The sequence below is a fragment of the Panulirus ornatus genome, chromosome 32, assembly GCF_036320965.1.
Source record: "Panulirus ornatus isolate Po-2019 chromosome 32, ASM3632096v1, whole genome shotgun sequence".
NCBI lineage: Eukaryota > Metazoa > Arthropoda > Malacostraca > Decapoda > Palinuridae > Panulirus > Panulirus ornatus.
In genome coordinates this window covers 26,297,497-26,321,477 of record NC_092255.1, presented here as the reverse complement: position 1 = coordinate 26,321,477, position 23,981 = coordinate 26,297,497, and the positions used below count along the sequence as shown (strand labels likewise).

At 38.5% G+C, this 23,981-nt stretch overlaps 1 protein-coding gene across 1 annotated transcript; it reads left to right on the top strand.

Annotated features, from left to right (window-relative positions):
- The first annotated feature begins 664 nt into the window (after positions 1–664).
- On the top strand, positions 665–22,272 carry LOC139759214 (proliferation-associated protein 2G4). Its single transcript, XM_071681291.1, has 7 exons — positions 665–906; positions 6,527–6,840; positions 8,655–8,960; positions 11,493–11,585; positions 13,234–13,362; positions 16,861–16,992; positions 19,767–22,272. Exons 1-7 carry the CDS (start codon positions 825–827, stop codon positions 19,860–19,862), a joined length of 1,152 nt encoding a protein of 383 aa, XP_071537392.1. The 5' UTR covers positions 665–824; the 3' UTR covers positions 19,863–22,272.
- Positions 22,273–23,981: the final 1,709 nt, after the last annotated feature.

Sequence of the window (23,981 nt, the reverse complement as noted above, 5' to 3'; positions counted from 1 at the left end):
TATAGGTAGTTAAAGCGTAAAATTACGGGAATAGCTGTAATACCTTACTGTGTTAACAATGCTATATGATTAACTATGGCTTGAAATAACAAGAATGAAATTCTGATGGACTTAAACATCGTGAGTTTTCATTCAATTTCATATTTGTGGTAGAAATACGTTCAGGTGATACTTGGTATTACACATACATATTTTGAGATAATTGACGGAATATTACCCGACTCTTTTGATAGAAAATTGTACGCAGGAAGTTTATTTTCCTGTCATACCCAGATTTTTCAAAATTGTTCTGCTGATGTGATGGGGTTAATTAAGGTTTTTAGTTATATAAGTCCCCAAAATTTGTAGAACGACATCGTCATATCCGTTCTAGAACTAAACTTTTCGTATCTCGTAAAAGTTTACCTTTATGAAAATGGTCAGCTTAACAGACAACAAAGTTTTGTTGTTTCATAGATATATTTAGAAGTAAAGTTCTTTTCATTTTATACAGCATATGATTTCTGTTGAAGTCGGGCACAGCTAATCACTTTTGTGGAATGCAGGACGTAATGGTGAGAAAATCCTGCATGCAGTTATGATTCATTATTTCTGGTCAACTTTAACCCAAGACTGACTGTATAAATATGTAGTGTAAGATACCCGTAAGTTAATCATTATGACCAGGTAAGGCTGGGAGGAAGGTGATGCGCAGGTGAGGTCGCGTTTCACTTGTCGTGGTTGTATGGCCCGACGGGACGCTTTCTGTCCATTTCCCGCCAGTCAAGGTTTATGCTACACGTGAGAAGGTCTAGATAAAGAATTTGTGTTTTGAAATTCTCAAAATGAGTGATCATGAAGAAGAACACACTATTGCGGAGGACATCGTTGTCACCAAGTACAAAATGGCAGGCGAGATTGTTAACCGTAAGTATGTGAGGTGTGGGACGTGCTGAATATAGATATTGTGGTCAAGGAAGTCCGTCTACCGGGTTTCCATGTTTGATGGTGGCGCGTGGGAGGACGGACAGTATTTATCATATGTTGTTGTGTTGACAGTGACAGGACGTGTTGCCCTCGTCATGGCGCCTCTAGTGCGTTGTAAAGAGCTGAAACTTTACTTCCGGCGGCATGATCGTTGTGCCTTATGTTGACATTAAGCTGGAGGCTGCTGGCCTCATCTGCTCAAGTTGATGTTAACCCCTCGAGCATGACGCTACAACACCTGAGCACAACGACACGACCCATCTTTTCGATAGCATGATCATCTATGGACTTGTATGGGACGTTCAAAGGTTATGCTTATTCCAGGGGTCGTACTGATATACACACAGGTCGTAGTAACGTGGCACCGTCGTTTTCAAGAGGTGGTTAGTATATCCGTTAGGGTCCTACTGGAGTTGTAGTCATACAGAATTGTAGTGTTTAAGTCATATTCATGAAAGCAGCTTTGTTGATGACGTAAAGGTCTTTGTATTAAAAGAATAGACAAGACTTTAAGGCACCACAGAGCTTTATTGTACTTAAAAATGTGAAAATGAGAGCTCTGAAGATAAGGGAAATTGTGGGTTGGGTGTAGGTATTATGCTTTAGAAAATTTTTATCTGATCTTGCTTTGGAAAATATCCACCATTGTTTTAGGTGTTTCATATGGTTTATGATTATGAAAATGCGTATGATGCATGAAGTGGAGCATTTATTGAATGACATCGTTTAAGATGACAGTAGTATATCCAACAAAACCCATGGAAGTCATTCCTAATCTCCCAAGTGGTTAAATAGTTAATCTATTTTCGTTATTGTTGTCAAAATATACCAGTCATGCTTGTGTAGATGCACCATTAATGTGGAACTGGATGTCCACATACAGATGACAGTGCGATTTGCATAATGCAATTAAAGTTGTATATTTTCCCTGTGATTTTGGCATCTGCATGTTTGTGTAGGTTCTGTTACCATTTCTCACGATTACCTAATTTTACAGTGAATAACCTCATAATTTCCCGAATATAGTTCATAACTCATATTACCTTATTTGATACTGTTTGATAAACTATCATGCTCAGAATTATGCTTTGCAGGTGCTCCTATAATCATAGTGAATATGAATACCCAAGACGTAAGTACCCATTTCCCAAAGTAAGTGTCGATGCACAGCTAAACTGATATATTGCCTAGAAAACTGACAAAACTTATATAAACCACACTTTAGCATAAAGATATAGAAATTTGGTGTTAATCCCCAAAAATGTAAAAAGATAACACAACTACTGTCTTTCCAAGTAGTCTCCAACTGGTTAACTTTGCTATATTTTTTCCAGTAAATCTTTGCTGTTAGGGGAGAAAAGTAAGACTTTCTTAGGCTATCATAATGTTTACAAGTTTTTTGCTATACACATTGATGAACTCGTTATCTTTAATCTTCATCGCCCAACCAAATTTCTTTTATTTTGATATTCAGATGTGATACCAGATTACTTAGTGCTGCCCAATATTGTGAGTTGAATGGTTGGTACAGGACTGCGTGGGCAGTAAGCCTATGCTTGTTCATTTGATTCCCCCAACATCGCCTTATTAATGGATTAGTTCTTCACTTTGAAATGATTTAAAGTGGCTGTAGTAACTTTGTTCACATGCGATTTGTTCCTTTCATTAGCAATTCACTGGATGAAGAAGTATTTTTGTGTCCATCCTTTGTCTTTTGTTTACAGTTCTTAAATCATATCCTGAGATTGACTCTACATGGAATGAAGAGGACTTGAGGGTTAAGACCCTGAAGAACATGTTTGATATTTAATGCCTCAATAGTCAAGTTACATCTTAGTTGCTGCATTTCTAGTGTCAGTTATTAATTTTCTGCCTCTCTTCATGTGTCCTTTTAAAGCCCACCAGTCATTTTCAACTCCTTTTTTTACATTTTCAATATTGGTTATACTGATTATAGAGGTGCCAGGGCAGCACAAAGTATTTCAGTTGTGGACTTACTTGAAACTTGGAATCAGGCAATATTGGACCTAATCTATCCTCCGAAGTTTTCACAGCAGTGCCAACTGCATGGTTGGCTTTCTTGATAGTATCTGCAGTCTTATGACCAGGTCTCATTGATTCATGGATTATAACACCCTTTTTTTTTTTTCCAGCATTGGCAATTATTTTACCATACATTTCTTAAATGTATGTGTTTGTATGTCTAATGTACAGACACATCTACATAAAGTGGCATCAGCCAGGCTTGCAACCATTGATGAATTTTGTTGAGATCTTGCTGTGTAATTTTTTATCGATAGAAAAACCTACTTTTGTTAACACCACTGTATTGTCATTGCAAACTTAACCCATTCATTGCAGCCACATCATACATGATATCCAGGATTTGAAATATTTCAGCCCATGGTGGTGTTAGGTAGACCATATCTCCCTTTCTTCAGATTGCAAGAACACATTTTTGCTGTACAATGATCATTGCCTTTTCTTTCGAGTATGGTCAGTAATTATCAAAAGTGCCATGGGGCTTCCCACATCATATTTGGGCTGACCAGGTAGCAAAGAAAATGTAAATAGTTTGTGTGAATATTTAAATGTTTTTATGATGTACATAGTCATACAGTTATTGGTATACGTATTACTTGGAGTAATGTGGTTACATTACACATCTCCAATGGTATTATTATCTATCAGTATATCAGTGATATGCATTGCAAACAGTGTTGATCTTAGGACTGAACCTTGTGATATACTTCTCACGTTCACCCTCTCCTGATTCATGTTATTGATGTACTACACTCTGTTGTCTGTGAGTTAGTCAGGCACCATAACCTGAAAGTTCTGGGTCCATTCCATGGACCTCAGTTTTTTTAATTAGTCAAGGGGAGAAAGACTACTTCCCACGCATTCCTCACATGTCGTAGAAGGTGACTAAAGGGGACAGGAGCGGGGGGCTAGAAACCCTTGTATTTTAACTTTCTAAAAGGGGAAACAGAAGGAATCAAGCAGGGAGTGGTCATCCTCCTCGAAGGCTCAGATTGGGGTGTTTAAATGTATGTGGATGTAGCCAAGATGAGAAAAAAGGAGAGATAGGTAGTATGTTTGAGGAAAGGAACCTGGATGTTTTGGCTCCGAGTGAAACTAATCTCAAGGGTAAAGGGGAAGAGTGGTTTGGGAATGTCTTGGGAGTAAAGTTAGGGGTTAGTATGAGGACAAGAACAAGGGACGAAGTAGCACTACTTCTGAAACAGGAGTGATGGGAGTATGTGAAAGAGTATAAGAAAGTAAACTCTAGAGTGATATGGGTAAAACTGAAAGTGGATGGTGAGAGATGGGTGATTATTGGTGCTTATGCACCTGGGCATGAGAAGAAAGATGAGAGGCAAGTGTTTTCGGAGCAGCTGAATGAACGTGTTAGTAGTTTTGATGTACGAGACCAGGTTATAGTGATGGGTGATTTGAATGCAAAGGTGAGTAATGTGGTAGTTGAGGGAATATTTGGTGTGCATTGGGTGTTCAGAGTTGTAAATGGAAATGATGAAGAGCTTGTAGATTTGTGTGCTGAAAAAGGACTGATGATTGTGAATACCTGGTTTAAAAAGAGAGATATACTTAAGTATACATATGTAAGTAGGAGAGATAGCCATAGAGCGTTATAGGATTACGTGTTAATTGATAGGCGCGTGAAAGAGAGACTTGGATGATAATGTGCTGAGAGATGCAACTGGGGGGATGTCTGATCATTATCTTGTGGAGGCGAAGGTGAAGATATGTAGAGGTTTATAGAAAAGAAGAGAGAATGTTGGGATGAAGAGAGTGGTGAGAGTAAGTGAGCTTGGGAAGGAGGCTTGTGTGAGTAAGTACCAGGAGAGACTGAGTACAGAATGGAAAAAGGTGAGAACAAAGGACATAAGGGGAGTGGGGAGGAATGGGATGTTTTTAGGGAAGCAATGATGGCTTGCGCAAAAGATGCTTGTGGCATGAGAAGCATGGGAGGTGGGCAGATTAGAAAGGGTAGTCAGTGGTGGGTTGAAGAAGTAAGATTATTAGTGAAAGAGAATAGAGAGGCATTTGGATGATTTTTGCAGGGAAATAATGCAGATGACTGGGAGATGTATAAAAGAAAGAGGCGGGAGGTCAAGAGAAAGGTGCAAGAGGTGAAAAAGAGGGCAAATGAGAGTTGGGGTGAGAGAGTATCATTAAATTTTAGGGATAAAAAGATGTTTTGGAATGAGTTAGATAAAGTGAGTAAGACAAGGGAACAAATGGGAACATCAGTGAAGGGGGCTAATGGGGAGGTGAAAACAAGTAGTGGTGATGTGAGAAGGAGATGAAGTGAGTATTTTGAAGGTTTGTTGAATGTGTTTGATGATAGAGTGGCAGATATAGGGTGTTTTGGTCAAGGTGGTATGCAAAGTGAGAGGGTTAGGGAGAATTATTTGGTAAACAGAAGAGGTAGTAAAAGCTTTGCGGAAGATGAAAGCCGGCAAGACAGCGGGTTTGGATGGCATTGCAGTGGAATTTATTAAAAAAGGGGGTGACTGTATTGTTGACTGGTTGGTAAGGTTATTTAATGTATGTATGACTCATGGTAAGGTGCCTGAGGATTGGTGGAATTCTTGCATAGTGCCATTGTACAAAGGCAAAGGGGATAAAAGTGAGTGCTCAAATTACAGAGATATAAGTTTGTTGTGTATTCCTTGTAAATTATATGGGAGGGTATTGATTGAGGGTGTGAAAGCATGTACAGAGCATCAGATTGGGTAAGAGCAGTGTGGTTTCAGAAGTGGTAGAGGATGTGTGGATCAGGTGTTTGCTTTGAAGAATGTATGTGAGAAATACTTAGAAAAGCAAATGGATTTGTATGTAGCATTTATGGATCTGGAGAAGGATATGTGATAGAGCTGATAGAGATGCTCTGTGGAAGTTATTAAGAATATATGGTGTGGGAGGCAAGTTGTTAGAAGCAGTGAAAAGTTTTTATCGAGGATGTAAGGCATATGTACGAGTAGGAAGAGAGGAAAGTAATTTGTTCTCAGTGAATGTTGGTTTGCCGCAGGGGTGCGTGATGGGCTGGAGGGGGACATGATATGCCTGACAGTGTTGCAACCTGAATGTTAGTCATTTGATAAGATGGTAACATACATCAGTTATTGAAATTTTTGAAAAATGTGCTGAAATTTGGTACATTAAAGGCACACAAATTATCTAGTTAAGAAAGTAATGTTTAAGGGTCATTTGCTTACAGTACTTATACAGTTGTCACTACTGTGTAAACATCATATATCTTGGCTGATGTTTCTTTTACTTGGCATGCATTGTTATGATTATTCTTATTATTGCCGTGACCACCCCCTTCAGGGACTTCCAGTTTTGAAAAGGCATCAGAGATATAGATGGATTAGTGTTTTTCCCCTGTAGTTTAGTTTTGATGCATAAAAGTTACTTTGGCATTAAATCCTCTTATGCATCTATCAATTCTGGTGTTATGATGTTCTTCAGTTTAAAGTTAGTAATTTCTACATACTGACTTTATAACTGAGAATTGATTATATACTTACAGGTGTGTTAAAGCTTATTGTAGCGAAGTGCGTTCCTCTGGCATCAGTGCGGGATATCTGTACTGAAGGAGATCGGTTATTGGAAGAGGAAACCGGCAAGGTTTTTAAGAAGGAGAAGGACATGAAGAAGGGCATTGCTTTTCCAGTCTGTGCTTCAGTTAACAATTGTATTAACCACTATTCACCACTTGCTTCAGAAGGTGACACAGTCCTTCAAGATGGTGATCTAGTCAAAATTGACATGGGAGCACACATTGACGGCTTCATTGCAGTGGTTGGACACACAGTTGTTGTTGGAGCATCAAAAGAAAGCAAGGTATGTGGTAATAAGGACCTTTCCTATGTAGTTTCTTTTAACTCTTATAAGTGTTTTAAGAATTGTCCCACTGCACGGTGACTTTATTAGTTTGGTGATATCATATGTGGAACATGATGGTCATAGCCAGCTGGCATCTACTGACCAAGGAAATACTACCACTTATGTATTAAGTGGCTTAGTGATGGCAACACAATGAGCCAGCACTGCAGTTTGTCATGTTACTCTGGTTCAGGTAGCTATCTTTTTCGTTAAGACATTCAGTCTGCAAATCACACCAATTTCACCTCAGATCCAGGGCTTGGCAACACACATCTCAAATACTCCTTTACTCTCTACTTTGGTTTGTTTCTTTTTTAAACAGATTAGACCTAGCCCATGTCTTCAGATACAGCTCCCAGACCTGGCACTTTTCCTATTTGTTACAGTAACATATGTGGTCTCTAACCTTTCCTCTGTGTAGTACCATGTCTTCTTCCCCTGTTGAAGGCTGCATCTGTATGTTATCAGACCTTCTCCAGTCGTAGGCTGCTTCTCTACATTATTAGATCTCGTACTTTGTCTACCATCATTTCCTCTCCATGGGTCTTGTTTTTGCCTATTGTAATTCAGAAGCATTGCTTGCCTCATTGATCATGTCTTCCAGCTTTGAAGCCCTGTGGCTCAAAATTCTCTTCGCTTTATAAGTTGTTTTATGTTGGAAATGTTTGCCCCTATCTATCTGTCTGTCTATATCTGTTCCCTTTGGTAACTCCCTTATGGGGGTAACCATGGCAAAAGAGCCTCCGTGTCTGGTTAACTTCAGTGCTGCTTTTTAGCCTTCAGTGCCTCACCCTTTACCCTTTACAGGCCTCTGGCTGAGGGCAACTCTTGTGCAGTGTTTTTCAGAGGTTCCTACCTAACTTTCCTATCGGCTATTTCTACCTAACATTCCAACCCACTACATCTATCATACATTCCTTCCCACTACTTCTACCTAATGTTCCAACCTTCTGGTACAGCATTATGATCGTGTCTAATGTTTCCACTTGCTACTTATATCTGTTTCTCCTAACATTTTACCAAAAGACAGAGTTAGTGCAAAGTACTCACCACAGGAAAATCTAGAGTTACAAAGAAGGAATTGTGTGAGTTAAGTGTCTCCAAATGTTGTGTGTTACAAGGAGAGATTGTTTATTCGTGACAGATTGTCTGCAGTCCATGTTTGGTTGAGACAGAAAGAAAAGATAGCGTCCTAGATCAGAGGAGTGCAACTTGACAACCACTAAAGTGCTGGCTCGCTAAACAGCCATAACTGGTAATTTGCTTTTCTGGTGGATAGCTTCCTAGCGACTAGTACTTTTTTTTTTCCAGGTCTCATGTTTCATATGCTTGCTGAATTCCCATGTAGGGTATTTCACTGTACACTACAGGATTGTGTAGGCTCCCTATCTTTTTCTGCTTAATGATCTAGGGATAGTTAAAGCAGTAACAAAAATATTAGACAGGGATTGAGTCATTGCAGAATATGATAGTGTTGGAATTGAAATAGTTTAAACGCGGTGGGAAAGCAAGTCATCTTTTTGAAATGTGGTACAACTTGAAGAGGGGATCAGGTGACAAGTGTTTGGGATAGCATACATAAATTTTTTTCATGTGCTTGAAAGTGAGAAAGCTAAGGTAACATCCTGTTGTACCATTATTCAGAGGAAGAATTGCATTGTTACATGAACATAGTGATTGAAGTTCAAGAAAATTGCAGCATTTGGTTTAACTCATAAATTTAGTAGAATTATTTTTTTCAAGAAAATACGACCATGTCCTGTTTTTAATAGGTTAAAGGTCGTCAAGCAGATGTGATGCTTGCAGCTCACAATGCAGCTGAGGCAGCCTTACGCTTGGTCAAACCTGGTAACCAAAACTTTGCTGTTACTGATACTATCACGAAGATTGCAAAGGTTTACAAATCCAAACCAGTGGAAGGCATGTTGTCTTTCCAACTGCAGCAGGGTCGGATTGATGGAGAGAAGACTATCATTCAGAACCCAACAGACGCTCAGCGGAAGGAAGTTGAAAAACAAGACTTTGAGACACATGAAGTTTATGGTGTTGATGTCATCATTTCTACTGGAGAGGGCCAGGTGAGAAATATGATTGCTGTTTAGTAGATTTTGGTCAAATAAATTGCAGCATTTTTCCTTTTAAAAATACGCAGTTGGCAGTTGAGGCAGTTGATGATGATACCAGAAATCCAGTGTTTGGATATCAGAAACTTGATGAATACATAGTGCGTGGGCCATCTGATGCCACAACTGTAAAACAGCTCAAACTTTTTTATTTATATTAAGAAGGAAGATAATTGAACAAAATGCCAAAATGGGGAGAAGTGTTTGTAGAGAAATAAAGTATGATTTTTTTTTTTTTTTTTCTGGGGTAAACCATGGAAAGGGGTGTGTGTCTTGGATGTGGACAGGAAGCTGTGGTTTTGTTGCATTACATATGATAGCTAGAGACTGAGTGTGAACAAAAAAAGCCAATAGTATTTATATCATTGAAAGTAGCATCACATAATTTATGTTGTGAAGATGAAATGTGTTAATTCCATATGCCCTGGCAATTTCTTATGCTTCGTGATTAAGTCCTTATATATTGTACACTAATCCATGTTGGAAACTCATGTTTGGTAATATTGTAATAAATGTTTATCTTATCTGAATGAGGTGTCATGGGCCTGATTTACAATAGAGGAATTACAGCACATTTTTTTTTTTTTTTTTTAGTATCTTCACTGAATTTTGAAAGGTTATGACACAGAAAATTACAACTTACAGAAAACAGTTAGTTGCTGGGTGCACATAATTAGATAGTAGTGTGAAGCAGTTCCAGAATTAATAGGAAATATTATTCATTCAGAAGCAGGTTATTATTTTATTTATTTATTCATTTTGCTTTGTCGCTGTCTCCCGCGTTTGCGAGATAGCGCAAGGAAACAGACGAAAGAAATGGCCCAACCCACCCCCTTACTCATGTATATACGTACACGTCCACACCCGCAAATATACATACCTATACATCTCAATGTACACATATATATATACACACACAGATATATACATATATACACATGTACATAATTCATACTGTCTGCCTTTATTCCCATCGCCACCTCACCACACATGGAATAACATCCCCCTCCCCCCTCATGTGTGCGAGGTAGCACTAGGAAAAGACAACAAAGGCCCCATTCGTCCACACTCAGTCTCCAGCTGCCATGCAATAATGCCCGAAACCACAGCTCCCCCTCCACATCCAGGCCCCACAGAACCTTCCATGGTTCACCCCAGACGCTTCACATGCCCTGATTCAATCCATTGACAGCACGTTGACCCTGGTATACCACATCGATCCAATTCACTATTTCTTGCCTGCCTTTCACCCTCCTGCATGTGTTCAGGCCCCGATCACTCAAAATCTTTTTCACTCCATCTTTCCACCTCCAATTTGGTCTCCCACTTCTCCTCGTTCCCTCCACCTCCGACACATATATCCTCTCGGTCAATCTTTCCTCACTCATTCTCTCCATGTGCCCAAACCATTTCAAAACACCCTCTTCTGCTCTCTCAGCCATGCTCTTTTTATTTCCATACATCTCTCTTACCCTTACATTACTTACTCGATCAAACCCCCTCACACCACATAATGTTCTCAAACATCTCATTTCCAGCACATTTACCCTCCTGCACACAACTCTATCCATAGCCCATGCCTTGCAACCATACAACATTGTTGGAACCACTATTCCTTCAAACATAGCCATTTTTGCTTTCGGAGATAATGTTCTTGACTTCCACACATTCTTCAAGGCTCCCAGGATTTTTGCCCCCTCCCCCACCCTATGATTCACTTCCGCTTCCATTCAGAAGCAGGTTATGTTGCTATAAAAAAAGTTGATTGTGAGTGTATGAAGAAGAAAGTTAAGAGGAAGTGTGACCAAAAATGAGGTAATGAGGTGCTGCAAGGAAATGAGATGAGATTGTTTGCAATGTAATAGGGAGGAACAAGGAAGTGGGTTGCTTCTGAATTACACATGAAATGGAATTGGCAATTAATGGAACCATTGGGGATAATCGAAGACGGGTTAGAAGAGGGAGTCGAGGTCCTGGGTTCATTTCAGGAGTGTGTTAAGGGAGAGATCATTATTTGTTAGGGCAAAGATGGGAGTGTGTGAAGATTTAGTAATCCCAGGTGTTGTGTGAATGTTTGTCATGGGGCCCTAAAAGCAAAAGAAAGAAAGAGAAGAATGTGGTGAAAGAATGTTTGAGTATGGGTTGATTGTGTAAGGAGTTTCAGTGTATGAGAAGTATACAGGGTTAAGTTGATTTTTATGTTAGGATTGGAGGAAGTATGGGCATGGGGAGATCCAGAGAAGGAGGGATTGTGTGAAGGAATTCAATTGGAATTTGCTACTGAAGTGATAGGTGCTATTTTCAGGACATTACATATGACACCTAGAGAGTAGATATATGAAATGATGTTCATTTGCTCCTGACACCACATTGCCTAAAAAAGAAAAGTGAAGCAGTCAGATATGAAAACAGTGTTGCGCATAGTTCTTTTCTTATTATGTAAGGTGAGTTGTAGTCAACTTTCTATATCTTGGTTGTCTTTTTCAGGGTAAGGAAGCAGAAGCACGTGTAACAATCTTCAGAAAAACAGAGGAAAGCTACAGTTTGAAACTGAAGGCCTCTCGAGAATTTTATAGCAAAGTAAGTAGGCAGGATGATGACTTGTTCAGAGCATTGAAGTAACACAGTGTCAATATTAATGTGTAAGATAGTCTTAAGGAAAATATTTTGGAATGGAGTTAGGATCTACAATTTCAGAATGTAAAAGAAATTTCTCTGATTGGAGTACAAGTTTGGCATTGTTGTATTTTTTAATTTTTCTCACATGATCACCATTTCCCACATTTGTGAGGTAGCACTGAAACCACAACCAAGCCCTATGAGAGAGAGAGAAAGAGAATTAGATAAAGATATATTTACTGGGAGGGCAAAGATGGGTATGATTATAGGTATGGTAGTCCAACAATTTTGTCAACGATTTGCAAGAACTAGGTTATGGATGTGGATGTGCGGAAGAGGGTAAATCCGTTGGAAATGAAACTTATGAGAACACGAGAACGTTATGTCATATTAGGTGGCTTGAGCAAGTAATTAATATTAGGATAAGAGAGCTGAAGACGATTTGCTGAAATGGTAAGGACCTTGGAGAGAATGAGTGAGGACAAGTTGACAAAGGACATGTGTCAGTAGTGGAGAGTGACCAAGTTGGATAGAGTGAAAAGGATACTGAGTGATTGGGATCTGAACATGTAGGAGGGTGATAAGCATGCATGGAATAAAGTGAATTGGAACGATGTGGTTTTACAGGGGTTGACATGTTATCAGTGGACTGAACCAGGGCATGTGAATCAGCCGGAAAAATAATGGAAATGTCTGTAGGGTCTGTTTAAGGTTTTGATATATTGCACAAGACAGCTAGAGAAGATGAGCAAATGTGGCCTTTCTTTGTCTATTCCTGTTACTGTGGTGCTAATGCAGGAAACAGTTGACATATATGAAAAAATGATAATTCTGAACAAACACCAGATCCACACATCCTCTTCTACTCCTGAAACCATATTGTTCCTCCCAATCTTATGCTCTGTACCGTACTGCTTTCATCCTTTCAGTCACCACTATCCCGTACAACTTACCAGGTACACTCAATAAACTTACACATCTGTAATTCGAACATTATCCTTTGTCCCATTTGTTTATATAGAGTGGCACGATTCATGTATTTTGCCAATCCTTACCTTACCTTACTAGGAGTCCCTACTATCTGTATGAGGCACCTGCAGCACCCAGGAACCTAGCCATATCACCCGTTGGGATCACAGGTCACAAAATATTGAATACAGAAACTTGCAGGGAGTGCTGGGCTACTGAGTAGTAAGTGCTCAGATTTCTTTATGGTAGTTACTTCATGGGCATAATTTTTTCTTGGGATATGCTGGAACTGTGCTTGTAGTGTTGTTTTGATGAGCATAGATGGGAGAGTGTGACTCATTTTTGCCTGGGGAGTGTGATTTTTGATGGGTCTGTTTCTGGTGGGTCGTAGTTTGACCAAGTTGGGGGATCAGTTCTTTCATGCTTGCTGGGTTATTTCATGGTGTGTTTTTGTCATTGTTATATTTGTTGGGGATGGGGGATCTATGTGAGTGTGAGGTAGGAGTCACTTTATTTTTATTTGGGGGGTTGATGGTTAGTTGTAGAATATTTTGAATAGAAGGGGTTTAGTGTTGTAGCATAGCTTTAGTGATATATCCCTTAGTGTATCTATTAACTGAATCATTGTCAATTTTTGTAGGTCCAGAAGAATCACGGCACAATGCCCTTCAATATTAGGTCATTTGATGATGAGAAGAAAGCGCGACTTGGGGTAACAGAGTGTGTGTCACATAAGCTAGTGGACCCATATCCTGTCCTATGGGAAAAGGTAAGTTAACAGCATGCTCTATTTTATGTTTAGATTTGGAGAATGTCACTTTGAAAAGGTAATTTAAGTAAAGAATGTATAAGGGAGTATAGAATGACTACATATATATGTCCATCTGTCTATGTATATCCTTCTGTTATCATTACTCCATTTCTCCCTGGATGGTACTTAAGTGGTCTTTGATTTTTTCTATACAAGGGGTTGGTTATTATTATTATTTTTTTTTATTATTATTCTTTGGCGCTGTCTCCAACTTCAGCGAGGTAATGCAAGGAAACAGACGAAAGATTGGCCCAACCCACCCACGTACACATGTATATACACACACGTCCAAGCGCACACATATGCATACCTTTACATTTCAACGTATACATACATACACAGATACATATATACACATGTACATGTGTGCGCAGAAGGATGGATTTGCTGGAAATGAGATGTTTGAGGACAGTATGTGGTGTGAGGTGGTTTGATCGAGTAAGTATTAATAGGGTAAGAGAGATGTGTGGTAATAAAAAGAGTGTGGTTGAGAGAGCAGAAGAGGGTGTTTTGAAATGGTTTGGTCATATGGAGAGAATGAGTGAGGAAAGATTGACAAAGAGGATATATGTGTCAGAGGTGGAGGGAACGAGGAGAAGTGGGAGACCAAATTGGAGGTGGAAAGATGGAGTGAAAAAGATTTTGAGTGATCGGGGCCTGAACATGCAGGAGGGTGAAAGGCATGCAAGGAATAGAGTGAATTGGAACGATGTGGTATACCGGGGTCGACGTGCTGTCAGTGGATTGAACGAGGGCATGTGAAGCGTCTGGGATAAACCATGGAAAGTTCTGTGGAGCCTGGATGTGGAAAGGAAGCTGTGGTTTCAGTGCATTATCACATGACAGCTAGAGACTGAGTGTGAACAAATGGGGCCTTTGTTGTCTTTTCCTAGCGCTACCTCGCGCACATGAGGGGGGGAGGGAATGTTATTTCATGTATGGCGAGGTGGCGATGGGAATGAATAAAGGCAGACAGTATGAATTATGTACATGAGTATATATGTATATGTCTGTGTGTGTATATATATGTATACATTGAGATGTATAGTATGTATATTTGCATGCGTGGACGTTTATGTATATACATGTGTATGTGGGTGGGTTGGGCCATTCTTTCGTCTGTTTCCTTGTGCTACCTTGCTAAGGCGGGAGACAGCGACAAAGCAAAATAAATAAATAAATAAATAATAACATAATTCATACTGTCTGCCTTTATTCATTCCCATTGCCACCCCTCCGTATGTGGGGTTAATATTTTCTAAAATGCTTTGTTAGGTGTTAGAACATGAATATTAGTATTAATGTTTTGCACTGCCACCCACTATATCCCCCCCCAAAAAAAAAAGATAAAATAAAATGAAGTAGAAATGAGAAATATACTGCAGTCTTTTTTCCCCCAGCAGTTAAGGGTAAGAAAAAATTTGAGGCAATGATACATAGTTCGGTCATCTACAAGTTTGATGCCTGTATGCTCGTGCAGTTATTGTTTTTTTTTTGTGGTACAAAGGCCTGTATTAAATTAGGCAGATAAGAGTGCTATCATTGTTGCATATGATGAGAGGTCCAAGAAACATAACAACATTGCCCTTAATGATTGATCATCATGAATGCCATTTACCTGACCAGGATTTTGACCCTAGGTGACTTAGGAGCTATTTCCTTCTGATTTAGAATTGTCTTTGTTACACCTTGAACACCTCCAGTCATAGGGGGGTAGACAGAGTTAGTTAATCAGTTACTGGGTAAGGTGGTGTGGAAGGTAATGGAAAGAGGGTTAGGTCTGCAATATGCTGGGGGTGGTGGGCCAGTGAGGTGAGTTGATTGCTGTTTGTAGATGGTGTGGCCATGATTGCAAACTTGAAAACTTGCTGAAACTGGTAACTACCTATATTTACCATACAGTCCAATGTTTGCTTTGTCTCTCTCTTATAAAATCTTGAAAAGTTTAATCAGGTCACTGCTCAATCTCTCTTCAAAGGTGGGTAAATTTAAAGCCTCCAACCTTTCCCTGTAGCTTAGCTCTCTTAATTTAGGTACCACTTTTGTTTTCTTTGTCTGCTCTTTTGGACCTTCTCTTTGAGTTCTTTGTGCTCTGTAGGCGTTGTGACCAAACATGAGAAGCATATTCGAGTTTTTGACTTGTGTAGGATGTGAGTAGCTTGCTAAGTATTAACTGATTCCTATACATGTAAGTAATTTCGATATTTGCCAGCAGAGTTTGTCTCCTAACTATTCTCCTAATATGGGACTCTGATGACAGTTTAGGGATGTTTATCTTTTAAGTCCTTCATACATGCAGTATCCTGAAGCTTATTTCCTGCTAGGATAATAATGATAATTTTGAAGCTGTCATGCTTAGTCCCATCCTCATTACTTTACATTTACTCAGGTTGAATTTCATTGAGCATGATTCAGACCAACTTTGGAGTCTGTTTAGGTCCCCCTGTAAACTAATACAATCCTCCCTGCTTTCATTTCCCTCATGACCTCTTCATCATGTGCAAACATATTCAGGTAGGATTCCATACCTTCAGGCAAGTCATTAATTGAGATTGGGAAGAGTAATGATACCAGAACCGAACCCTGTGGCATTCAACTAGTCACCTCATCCCGTCTTTAATAGGCTCCTCCAACATGCATCCGTTGTTCCCTCCCATTGAGATAAATCTTCTAATGTCTACGTTTGGGAGAGTGTGTGAAAGGAGGAAGATGAGAATAGTGTGAATAAGAATGCAGTAATAAGGTTTAGCAAGGGAGCAAGATAGATTGGCTTTGGTGAGTTTGGAAGTGGATTGCTTTAAATACCTTGGAATACAGTCTTGTCAAAGAACTTCTTACTCCAAAGGTGTGAACATTTCCATGTTGGAAGTTGTAAAGCCATGGGCTGTAGGAACCTTAAGAAAGGCTGTGGATTAGTACAGGACTCTCATGCAAACTGGTCCTTGGGTAATTATGAATAAAGTAGAATGGATGTCTGATATCTTTTTAGCTCATTTAGGTTTATCTCCCCCCCCCCCCTTTTTTTTTTTTTTCCAAAAGAAGGAACAGAGAAGGGGGCCAGGTGAGTATATTCCCTCAAAGACCCAGGCCTCTGTTCTTAACGCTACCTTGCTATTGCGGGAAATGGCGAATAGTATGAAAGAAAAAAGAAAGAAGTTGTCTAAGTATGTAAATCCCACTTGTGTCAAGGATATCCCATATTTTGCATTTGTGAAATGTGGTTTTTGATAGCTTTTTCAGGATGGTGCAATTTATTGAAATTGGAAAATGGGTGTGGACATTAGATGGGTATTACATACACTTGGATGTAATAACTGGCACTTTCCTTTCCATCTCATTGTATTTTGATAAATTATCTTTGTCATGGAAGGATGTAGGGTCAGTCTTGCTCAGTTGGTATTCAAAGTTAAGTTCTTATTTTGATTTTATTATTTCTAATTGATTAAATCTTTTCAGAGTGGCGAGTTTGTTGCTCAGTTCAAGTTTACTGTCCTGTTAATGCCAAGTGGACAGCATAAGATCACAGGCCTACCATTTGACACTCATATGTTTGAATCAAGTTACAAGATTGAAGATCCAGAATTGAAGGTAATGCAGCTATGTTTGCTTTGTTAAAGAATAAGATAAAGGAACGCTGTTGGAATACAAATTGTTTTGATATTCTTAGGTCTTATTTGCTGAGATAACTTGGTTTAATTAAGTTCCCTTAGAACAAAGGCTCTCATTTCATTGTTTGGAGTTATTGATAAATACCTGAGTATAATTGACTTTTTTCAATGGACGAATGTTGTAGATATACACTGCCGTTGAACTTCTAAAAGGTTTCGTAGCTAGACGACAATCACACAAGTGAAGACACACATAGTGACTGGCTCTTGCTTAGGTGGATGCAAGTCAAAATGTTCCTGTATCTGGAAAGCTAAAGCTATCTTTTCAGATGTTAGGCAGTAGTTGATACTACTAGTTAGGTGAAACAAAGCAGGGGTTAACTAAGCTTTCAAGTTTACCATCCTTCCCCCATACCCCTCATCTGTCTTTCTCTTGTACATGACCAAAAGTTGGAAAGTATCAGGAGTGGATGGGGTTGCAGTGGAGAGTCTTTAACATTTAGGAGGGCTCACTGTATTGCCGATTGGTTTGATGAGTTACCTGAGGTCAGGTAGAGTGCATGTATAGCATCCTTGGATAAAAACAAAGTCAACAAAGATGAATTTATTTGGTAAGGTTTGACAAATTACATTCAAATACATATCAAGCTTTTATGATAGCAGGGCTATTGCACAGTGTTTACTGCTTTTCTTACTTGTGGGGTAATGCACTTTTTCATGACTGTTATTCCTTTAGTTACCACATGTCTTGCTTGTTGCCAAATCATATTTTTCTCTATAGCTATTCCTTTGGGACAACAAACCTTCAAAATACTCACTCCATCTCCTTCTCACATCACCACTACTTGTTATTACCTCCCCATTACCCCCCTTCACCGATGTTACCATTTGTTCTCTTGTCTTACTTTATTTACCTCCTTCCAAAACATCTTTTTATTCTCCCTAAAATTTAATGATACTCTCTCATCCCAACTCTCATCAGCCATCTTTTTCACCTCTTGCACCTTTCTCTTGATATTGTGCCTCTTTCTTTTATACATCTCCCAGTCATTTGCTCTATTTCCTTGGAAAAATTGTCCAAATGCCTCTCTTCTTTTTCACTAATAATCTTACTTCTTCATCCCATCACTCACTACCCTTTCTGATCTGTCCACCTCCCACGCTTCTCATGCCACAAGCATCTTTTGCGCAAGCCATCACTGCTTCCTTAAATACATCCCAGTTCCTTGACATTTACATCATTCCCAATTTCTTTTCTTGTTGGGCTTTTTTTATGCATCCTTTGAAATTTTATTAATTGTTCCATGACTTTTTCATACTTGTTTGACATTTCTTGCATTTAGCTAGGTAGTGCCAGGAACAGATGGAGAATGGTCTCATTTGCTAAGATTCCCTTCCTAGCAGTCACATATGCCACCAAAACCAGAGCCGCCATCAGTAAACAGGCCCCACAGACGTTGTGGTTCCCACAACTACCCCAAATGCCCAGATTCAGTCTACTGACAGCATGTTGCCCCCTGTATACCACATTACTTCAGTTGCGCACTTGTCACACTTCTGCACGCTCAGGCCTCAAAACCTCTTGCATTCCAGTCTTTGTTGAAGTTCCCTTCTGCCCATCTGCCTGTAGTATCCATACATCTTTGCAGTTTTACTGTATATTCTTGTTTTTAACTTTATCTCATCATCAGACTGTAGTCTCTCTTACGTCTCATATGTATATCTGATATAATTACACAGTATCAAAGCTTATACTGTTCCATGTAGGACATGTGAAGGTATATCTTTGTTGTCAGACGTGTCTCTATTTGCAACCACTGACATTTCTGTTCCATAGAAACTCCATGATTCAGTTTACTGTTTTTCCTTTTTTGATTTTGTCATACCACATACATTAGTAATGCTAATTCACATTGTCACATGCTTTTGTAGAATCCAGAAAATGTGAATGTATTTTCCCTCTTGAATTTCATATATATCATTATAGTGAACTTGTAGCTGTTTTTGTGTTCTTTTACATGGCATAAAGTGTGCTGCCCTTTATGTATGAATTTGTTTCCAGCAAATTGTAACATTGTTTCCTTATTACTGCACTGTATGACATATTTTTGTTGCATATATGTGATGCTAGGCTTACTTGTGTGTATCGGTTATTGATATGGTGCTAAGGGAGGTAGAGGTGCTAGGGGTAGGGGAGCATGGGAAATGGATCAACTGCTCTTGTAGATGATATGACTCTGGTGGCAGACTCAACAGGGAACACCAAAATTGGTTAGAGTTTGGGAGAAATTTTATCTGTCTTTACCTCTGATCCCTGTTCTCTCTTAGAACTATGGAGGTTGACTTTTGATCTGTTTAGTATGGGCCAGGATAAAAAAGGAATCTCTTGCAGTAGGAAAGGATTAGGAAAATTTAAATCTTAAAAAAAGTAGTATGAATCATGTAAACAGTGTCATTTAAACCTGGCACATCATAGGTGTTTAGATCTGGTCTTAATGCTAGGCGTTTAAATCTTGATGCACTGACACTGTTTAAACCCATTGCCTACCCAGCAACTCAAGCACATAATCCTCCCTTTCACTTCCTTCTGCTGCCTTTGGAAATTTAATCTTCAAATTCTTCCATTTATTTTCTAGATATTTTATTTGTTGTTTCTGAATCTTAATAGTTTTGTATGGTGTATATTAATGTACGTTTAGATTTTTATGTTGGTTAGAATGTGAACCTCTTACTTTATTTGACATTTTCTTACAGCAAATAATAGTTGCATCAATCAGCAACAAGAATTCTAAGAAGAAGAAGAAGAAGGCAGAAAAAGAAGCAGCCACTGCAGTTAAGAATGAAGACTAGCAGAGCTTAGGTTTAGAATTATTGTGTCAAACCCCAGTAAACACCCAGACATCCAGGGGGAGCAAAATATTTTGTGTTCCCAGGAGAAGTCCCTTATAATGTCAGTAATGCTACTAATTTTTCCTTAACATTGTTTGGATAATCTTATTCTAAAGTTAAAGTATATTCATCTTTTGTTATGCATTATGTCATGCTCCAGTCAGTTTATAAATTTCTTTTTATTTATAGTCATTATGACATTATCTTCCTTCTTCATGCTGTGATGAGCTCTCTCTAGTTTACTTATTGTACTTAGTTTTCCTTTGACTCTTATATGGCTTTTATAATGTGTGTATTGAGAATTTTATTTTTTCTAGTGTGGGGAGAAAACATTAAGACATGCAAGGGATTTGGGCATTTGTTTGTGAAAGGGATGTTGTAAAGTCATTGTAATACAAGATGGGTGTAGCATTCCAGCCACATATTTTGTGACCCCATAATTTTTGACATTCATAATGATTACAGATTGTACCCCTGGACTTATTATTTTATATTCCACAGTGTAATTCCATGGCATGAGGTTACATCTTTATTAATGCTAGTAGGTTTAAGTTGATTACTACTAGCACAAAAGTAGTGGCAAGTTGACTCTAGAGATGAGTATGCACATTTAATGAAAATTTTTCTTATTGTGCTTGGTTGGAGCAACTGCTGTTGCTAGTACCTAAACATCAGACTTGCCAAGTGGTATGTGCATGATGAAGCCCCATTTTTAAGTTTACTACCAGTCATGTGCATTTGTTACTGGTCCCCTGTCCAGTGTCTTTGCCTCAGAGGTTATTTTGTATATCCTTTGTACAAATCTACATGTAGTGAAGGTGAGTCACCAACACAGTGGCTGTAATCAAGTATGATACCATATGCAACCAGATTGCCATATGTGGCTGCCTTCGTCTTCAAACAAATACTAGTGGTCTCCATGAAACAATAAAAACTTGAAAAATTATGTTCCAGTGGAATGAAGGATATCTTCCTTTTAACTTCAGGTGTATGTTGAATTTTGAAGGTTGTGGTATGGTAGCGCTTATATAGATAATTGTGGCCAAGCAGATGATCCTTTAATCCATAGCTTTCCCACTACAGGTATGTGGTCATTTAAAGGGAAAATTTGTTTTCTAGTAGATGTTATAATTAATGGATTTGCTGTAATGGTGAATTATGCATTTTCTGGGAGTTTCTTTAGCTTAAAATGAAGTGAACTGTATGGTTATATTGAATTAAGGTTTTGTTGCTTTTTTTTTGTTTTTTTAAATTATATACAAATAAACATTTTACTTTTATTATAAATTTTTTTTATTTAAACTAATGAAAAGGATCAGCAATAGAGCTACGTACATTTTCACTGATCGGTATCCTTGTGTGTGAGTGAGTATGAAGTATTTTCTTAAAGTGGAAGACTTAATCACATGTGCCCATGAAAGTTTGGAGGTTTTGTACTCTAAGCTGAACTTTAGAGCCTTGTTGAATATTAACGTCCAACGAGCTGTGTTTCATAGCAACTCATAGCCCTTGCCATGCTATTTTCCCCAAAGTGAAAGTGATGAAATGTATGCTTGTATGAGTGACTTTTAAGATGTAGTTTTTGACTTTTACCCCCAAAAAATATGGAGTTAAAAAGAAAGAATTTGTGAATGCTTGGAGGCTTATGATTGGCAAATTCTCAGCTGGATTTGAGTTGGGTGTGTTTTCTGGGGTTGCCATCAGGTTAGATAAGCCTTAGAAAAGTACAGGTCATCTGGCTTGTCACAAAATGCATCATAATCTTTAGTGGAAGAGATTGTATTAAACTTTGCTGGATTTCATTATTCTTTTCTCATCATTGACATAGTTTATGAAATGTCATTGTCCCAATTCTTGGCACAATCTGACCATATATATAGATATATATATATATACACACACACACATATATATTTTTTTTTACATAAACACATGCACACAATACACATCCATTATACATATATAATGTTGAAGGTTACATCTCAAACCCTCCCACCCTTTCCCTGTCCACTAACTAATAGATGGGCAGTGACATAAAACTGAGCAATGAAAATGTGTGGGGTTGATTGTTTACAAGTGATTGGCAACTCTTAATTCAGTAAGAATGTGGAAACATTCATCAAAAATTTTCAAGTGGGCTTTCATTTTGATAAAATTTTACTACAAGGTGTCTGCTTTACATGTGGTTCATACTGTACATTATCATTACTGTGGTTTTGTTGTCATTTAGCCCATTGCATGTTTATAGTGCTGTCCGGCCTAGCAATATGTACTATTGGAGGTTGGGGTGATAACAAAAGAGCATATTTAGTGGTGCCGGACATTTTGTACGCAGGTTTTCTGATCCAAAAATAAAAACCTTGTTCACATACTTGACTTTTTATTAGGCCTTTTGAAAAGAACCGGTGCTTCAGAGGTAAAGATGAAGCTTTATATGAAATCACTTGCTTCCCAAAAGTATTTTGTATTATGTCAAAAGAAGATTAATGCTCTAATTTTTCGACTGAAAAGGTCATGCCTTCACATTTCTTCATCTGTTTTTGATGCTGTCAGACTTGTGCAGGGAAACTGAATATTCATGAGAGAAAAAACGTAAAGGTGACAGACTTTCTGGTCTGTCATAACCTATATTCTTTGGGAAATATTTTGTTTCCAGCAGTCTGTGAACATGCCAAATTTTCTTTGGGTTCTATTCTGTCTGTTTAGATGTAGATGGTTCTTGACTCTCCTTAATGCAGGCTTTTCATTCTTTTTTTTGCTTGTTTGCCACCTTCATAAGGTAAACAACACAGTACTTACTTCACTGTATAATATATTTGTTGTGACCATAGGCACTTCAAAGATGGTTATTATATTTTTTTAGTGAGGTAGCTTCATGGACAGGAAATCCTCACTTGGCCCCCTTCTATGTCCCTTCTTTTAGAAAAAAAAATGAGGGGAGGATTTCCAGCCCGCCACTCCCACCCCATTTAGCTGCCTTCTACAACACATAGAAAGTATGTGGGAAGTATTCTTTCTTGCCTATCCCCAGGGATAATTTTTGTGTCTGTTTAATGTCCAGTGCTGCTGAGCTTTAGAACTCCTTTTCAAAACTTTGATGGCAACATTTACGTGCTCTTTTATGAAAAGCAAGCTTTTCAGTAGCACAAAAACTTGACATTCTTTTTGTATCATGATTCTTGTTTTTCCCATATTTCAACTGGGACGAATACCAATCTGTGATTCATCAACTTACAATATTGGAACAGCCAGACATATTACAAAAATGAGTGGGACAGGAAAGCTGAAAAAAGGAGCTTGGTGATCATTTGTATGTCATCAAAAATCTTCATAGTATTAGTTAAGAATTAAGTTTTCCAAAGCCTTTTGTGAAGATGACCATAGAAAACATCAGTGGATTCAGCATGTAAAAACCACATGTGATCAAAGAGAAGACAGATCAAGATGCCAATGGAAATGGGTGTTGAAAGATAAAAAAGATAAGTTAAAGCAAATAGGCTGTAGTCATTAGGTTAAGAAAATGGAGATGGGGAAGTTAAAGCAATCATGATTAAAAAGCACAGAGGTTGTGATTGAATACTTGAAGATGATTCCAGATTGCATCATTTCCCAAAAAGTTTCTTTTGCTTAGAACCAAGGTATCATGTATGTTTCCAACAGAGCAGGAACATCTAATGAAGATGGAGGTAAACGCTATGTAGCGGGAATACAAATGGTAAGAAAAAAAATGGCTTAGGAAATATAAAGTGAACGGCTATGAGAGAGGTCTTCCAGGGAAGAGTTGACAGTCTATGATAGAAGCATATCCACAGCAAACGGGCAAGATCCAGCATGAGTCGCAGTCACTAATGGCAATAAAAGAATCGAATGACCACTGTTTACAGTTCAACACTCAGCCGGTAGTGTAATAGTACTCTCTTGGCTGTCACATCTGCATCTTTTACCTATTTTTCATAGAAATGCCAGAAGGATACTGGTGAAGAGTTGAATGAGGTTTTTGATAAGAAATCAGGATCTAAGGATCGTTCGAGGCTGCAATGTTTACCATACGGTTAGGAGGAAGTACCATTGTAAGGACTG